The sequence below is a fragment of the Beta vulgaris genome, chromosome 8 (genome assembly GCF_026745355.1).
Source record: "Beta vulgaris subsp. vulgaris cultivar EL10 chromosome 8, EL10.2, whole genome shotgun sequence".
Taxonomy (NCBI): domain Eukaryota; kingdom Viridiplantae; phylum Streptophyta; class Magnoliopsida; order Caryophyllales; family Amaranthaceae; genus Beta; species Beta vulgaris.
Window position 1 is genome coordinate 44790609 of NC_079209.1, and position 5635 is coordinate 44796243.

The 5635-nt window shown below is 39.2% G+C and overlaps 1 protein-coding gene across 1 annotated transcript; it reads left to right on the forward strand.

Annotated features, from left to right (window-relative positions):
* Positions 1-262: 262 nt before the first annotated feature.
* On the forward strand, positions 263-1603 carry LOC125492734 (uncharacterized). Its single transcript, XM_057391564.1, has 3 exons — positions 263-392; positions 503-745; positions 1569-1603. The coding sequence occupies exons 1-3, from the start codon at positions 263-265 to the stop codon at positions 1601-1603; spliced, it is 408 nt and encodes a 135-aa protein (XP_057247547.1).
* Positions 1604-5635: the final 4032 nt, after the last annotated feature.

Consider the following 5635-nt stretch of genomic DNA (forward strand, 5'->3'; position numbering starts at 1 on the left):
GGGCAGACAAGAGGACTATTCAACTCTGGAGGATATGCTCCGTGCTTGTGCTTTGGAATTCAAGAGTCTTGGTTGAAGTCATTGAATGGTGGAGTTCTCTTACAACAACAGTTACCATGCTAGCATTCAGATGGCTCCTTATGAGGCCTTGTAGGGCGAAAGTGTCGTAGTCCTACTTGTTGGAGCGACAAAGTGACTCGTTGGTGTTGGGACCAACTTGATCCAAGATACTGTCGAGCAAGTAAAGGTGATTCAGGCGAGAATGAAGGCCGCTCAAGATAGGCAGAGGTCTTATGCAGACTTGCGTCGGAAGCCTATTTCTTTCACCGTTGGGGATAAGGTGCTGTTAAAAGTATCTCCGATGAAGGGAGTGGCGAGATTTGGGCAAAAAGGCAAGTTAAGCCCGAAGTATGTTGGCCCTATGAAATTCTCGAGAGGATTGGGAGGTGGCTTACAGATTGGCTATGCCCCCTGAGTTGTCAGGGTGCACGATGTGTTCCAGTGTCGCAGTTGCGGAGGTATCGCAGCGATCCGTCTCATGTCATTCCTATAGAGTCGGTCTCTATTGAGCCGAACATGACTTTTGAGGAGCGACCTGTTCAGATCTTGGACCGTCAGAATCGTGCCCTGAGAAGGAAGGTGATACCCTTGGTTAAGGTGCTTTGGAGAAGCCAAAAGTACGAGGAAGCCACTTGGGAGACGGAAGAGTCGATGAGGCTCAAGTATCCCGAGCTTTTTGTCTCAGGTATTTCCTTGTTATTTTAAGTTCGAGGACGAACTTTTTCTTAAGGAGGGGAGATTGTAACACCCCGAAATTTCTCTGAAATTTTCGCGTGTTAATTATTATTATCTGATGTGATAAATTATATTTCTACTAAATTATTTTCGAAAATATATATATTTATGTATATATATTTTTACACCTACATTTTTTAATTGACTTTGTGCAAAGGTTATAACGTGCGTCTTATTTATGTGGCATGTTTAGTCGTATAATATAGTTGTCTGGCTGATTTTATGAAACGGATAATGTAGTACTTTTGCGTGTGTCCTGTGTATAATGTGATAGTATAATACGTATATATTTTTATTACGTTGGTAATAATAATTTTTAGTTTGAAAACATATACTTATACATATTATTTTTGAACGTTTTACTTAGTGCCGGAAAACGTACATTGTACTAGTAATAGCCTTCGGACATTTTGTTATTTGTTTAGGGAGGTCCGAAAATTCTGATATTAGCCTGTTATATGAAGAGTTTGGACAGATTTTTAAGTTCTCTTGTAACGTTGTGATAACCAAAGGTCATCTCTTCATCTACCTTTCTTAATGCCTTTTTAATCATCATCCTTTCACCTTCTTTTCTGAAAATAAAAATCAAAAAAAACTCTCCCTTTGTCATCCTCATTTCACACGCCACTTTCAAAGAAAAAAGGAGGGGAAAAGCTTTTGTTCTTCATCCACATTTCTCACACAAAAATCAGATTTTTGTTACTTGTTCTCGAACCATGCATATTTGTACCGATTTCAAGCGTGTATTGAGTTTGTTGCGATTGTGTTCATAGGAGGCGGAAGTGGTGATATTTCTCAAGATCTCTAGAGACTTGGAACCTTTTCTGTGAATCTTCCAAGAAAAAGGTAACTAGCGTTATTATAGTTCGGTAGAGTATAGATATTGAACTTAGTTGTTAGAAATGCGTTAGAGAACGTAGTATCATGTTAGGAAGAACTTGAAGATTGTATGGTTAATTTCGTGTTGTTATTGTTGTTGTCTTGTTGATGGATTTGTTATTGTTGTTATTATTGTCGTTGTTTTGGTGATTAGAGATTGTTGTTGTTATTATTGTCGTTGTTTTGGTGATTGGAGATTTTTGTTGTTGATTATTGTCGTTGTTGATGTTGATGGAATTGTTGTTGTTGTTGTTGTCGTTATTGTCGTTGTGGATGTTGATGGAGTTGTTGTTGTTGTTATTGTCGTTGTTGATGTTGATGGAGTTGTGTTGTTGGTGTTGTTGTTGTGAGTCATGGAGTTACGAGGGAATTTGGTGTAAGTATGGGTGTAAAGGGAGCTGGAGTAGAAGGGGATGGCTGGAGCAAGCCTCAGAGGGGTTCCGTGGGCGAGCGAACGAAGCTCGCAGGCCACGGCAGAGGCTGCTCGCGACTCGCGAGCCTCGTCGCGACTCGCGACGGCTGCCAGTCGCGACCCGCGAGCATCGTCGCACCTCGCGACGGGTGGTCTGCCCCTGGGTCGTGATGTGGCGTTTTTTTTTTTTGGTTTACAGCTTGTGTGTCTTTGCTTGGTTGGTCTTAGGTAAGTATGCTAAGGATGTTTGAGTAGTTTTTGGGTGGTTTAAGTATTACGTTAAGGGTATGTGTCTTATGTGATGGGTAACCCTTGATTTGAGTCTTGAAACGTGTTGTTGCTATGCAGACTCATGTTGGAACCTTGATGGTAAGATTGGTTGAGTTACGCTCATAACTTGTTCATATTGATGGTTGCATTTGGTTGATGTGTGCTTGACTTGTATGATTGCACGTTGTTGGTTAGAGTAACTCTAGGAACGGTATGGTTCTAGAGGTCTTCATTAGGAAATCCTATGAATGGTATGGTTCAAGGAGCTTGAGTTGTATTCCTAAGAACGGTATGGTTCTAGGAACTTGAGTTGTTATCCTAAGGGCGGTATGGTCCTAGGATTTGGTTACTAAACCTTGGGCGGTATGGTCCATTGGTTACTACGGATGGTATGATCCGTAGATTATAGCTATTCGAAAAGGGCGGTATGGTTCCTCGAGTATGCAACGTAGGCCTTGGGCGGTATGGTCCAATGAGTCTACTCACAGGCGGTATGGTCTGTTATTGTGAGCTCGTTGACCGCATTTGTTGCATTTGTTGCATCGTTGACCGCATTTGTTGCATGGTTATCGTTTGTATCTTATGGTGAGTTTGGTGTTTGGTATTATGATTTCAGATGTTGTTTCTTATTATTTAAGCTCTTATCTGTTTCTATTTGAGCTGGGAGAACTGCTAGTTACTCCCCACTGATTGTGGAAATTATTGTATCTTTGTGCAGACGATGACGCTGTTTGGAGTGGTTCTAGTCTGGATCGGGGGTATTCCAAATCTGGACTTAGGATTAGTTACTTAGTTGGTTTTAGGTAGCTAATTCTAGTTTTGACTTATGTATTGGAACTATGGTTTTCAGTTGTCTTAGTTTTGTTTACTCTATGATTTTGAGGTTTACTTTGGTGGTCGTATGACTCTTGAGACTTATTGGAGATGAGGGTATGGGACCTCATTTTCCCTTTTGATTATATGTACTGGAGTTGACTTTTACCTATGATGGTTATTCTATGTTTAGTTTTTGTTCTACTCCTTAGAGTGGCATCTCCGTCTCTTTGAATTTCCGTTGCCATTATCTATAACCTTTTCCTTATCTTAAGGCTATGTCGTATTGGTTTTGGACGGGATGTTACACCAGCATTTTACTTTCATGAAAGAATCGATAAAGGTGTTTCATGTACTACTTGGATTGCATTATTTCCTCAAGGTAAATTGTAATATCACATTTTTACTTTATCGAATAACAGTCAAGTATCCATTGATTATCTTCCTAGTTCCTGCCACAAAGCCCACCTTTTACACATTCGAAAAAATGTGTTGTCTTAGAAAAGATCATGACAGTTTAGTTAAAAGAATTTGGTGTCATTTTGATGGATCTCATATGTTGTGTTGTTAACAATTGTAAACTCAATGTCACCTGACACCCCCATGTAACTTGACAATTGTGCTCACATATAACTCATTTAGCTTGTTCAAGCTTCAATTATTTCTAATGGCCAATATATGTGAGCATTTTGTCAATCTATCCACAACAACCAAAGTAGAGTTCTTTCCTCGAGATGATGGTGGTAATCCCATAATAAAATCCATTGAGATCGAATCCCCGTTCCAAGCGAGAACATCTAATGGTTGCAACAATCCTGCAAGCCTCTAGTGTTTGATCTTTACCCTTTGATAATTCAACATCTTACCACAAATTCTGCAACTTCTTGCTTCATATTTCTGCACCAGAATGTTTGCTTTTGATCATTTTTCAGCTTGCTTCATCTAAGGTGAATAGAGAAAGGACTGTTGTGAGCTTCTTCCATAATTCTCTTATTTAACGCTTCATTGTTTGGGACACATACTCTACTTTGAAGTCTCATCATGCCATTATCTTGTATCACAAATTCCAGTGATTTTCTCTTTTCACATCATTCCTTATGTTTTCAAGTTCCAAGTCTTCACTTTGTACGTCTTTTATCTCTTCCAATAGATTCAACCTCAATTCCAATGCATACAAGTGTGCATCCCTTTTTCGCTGAATAATCTCCACTTTCATCTTTCTTAAATCATTGCTGATTTCTTTTAGCACGGTTAAGGGTATCAGCTACAACACCGGCTTTGCCAGGGGGATATTGGATGTCTATATCGTAGTATCTTAGGAGTTCTAGCCACTTATGCTGACTCAGGTTCAATTAAATCTTTTTGTGCGAAAATGTATTTGAGGTTTTTGTGGTCGGTAATTTTTCATGGAACACCATAAAGGTAGTGTCGCCATATTTTGAGAGCGAACACAATTACGACTAGTTCAAGGTCATGGGTTGGGTAGTTATGCTCATGGGGTTTGAGTTGTCAAGAAGCATAGGTTGTGAGTTTCTCATTTTGTATTAAGACACACCCTAATCCATGCTTAGAAGCATCATTGAATACTACAAATCCTCCTGTACCGAAAGTGAGGGTGAAAACAGGATAAGAGGCAAGACGCTTCTTCAACTCTTGAAAAACTTCTCACTCCATTCAAACTTAATTGATTTTTCACCAATCGAGTTATGGGCATAGATATCCTAGAGAAATCTTGGACAAATCTTCCATAGTTTTCAGCAAAACCAATAAAACTCTGAATTTCAAGGATAATGGTGGGTCTAGACCACTCCATAATAGCTTGTATCTTTTTGGGATCAACAGAGGCTCCATTCTCATAAATGATGTACCATAGGGAGGCAACTTGTTTCAACCCGAACTCACGTTTCTTCAACTTTGCACACGACTTCTTTTCTTCATATCTTAACACTTCCAACACCTTTCTCAAGTGTCCTTTATGCTCACTTAATTGAATTCTTCAGAAATACCAAGATGTCATAAATAAGAACTACCACAAACTTATCAAGGTAGGGTTGGAATACTCAGTTCATCATGTTCATGAACACAACAGGGGCATTGCTCCCTCATGTCTTTGGTTGTGTGCTTGTTGTGTATAGATTTAGTGACACAAATTTGGAAGCTCTGTGCTGTAGAATTATGGAACTAGTGGAACGTTGGTCTAAGGGATGCTGGTCTCGAAAACTAGTAATGTATTAGTAGTACTAACCTAAAGATGTTGCACCAATGAAGCTCTAATGAGAAAGGTGCAAAGACATCGTATAGGAGATCAAACCTGATCAGAAACGATGCTAATATGTCTAGGTTTATTTTTAACTTTTATTGTTTTCTAGTGACTCCACGGGATGATTGTAAGTGTCAAAAGTTTTATTATCAATAAAATCACCCCTACCCTATTCCTCTAAAAAAAAGGAAAAAGACGATAAATTA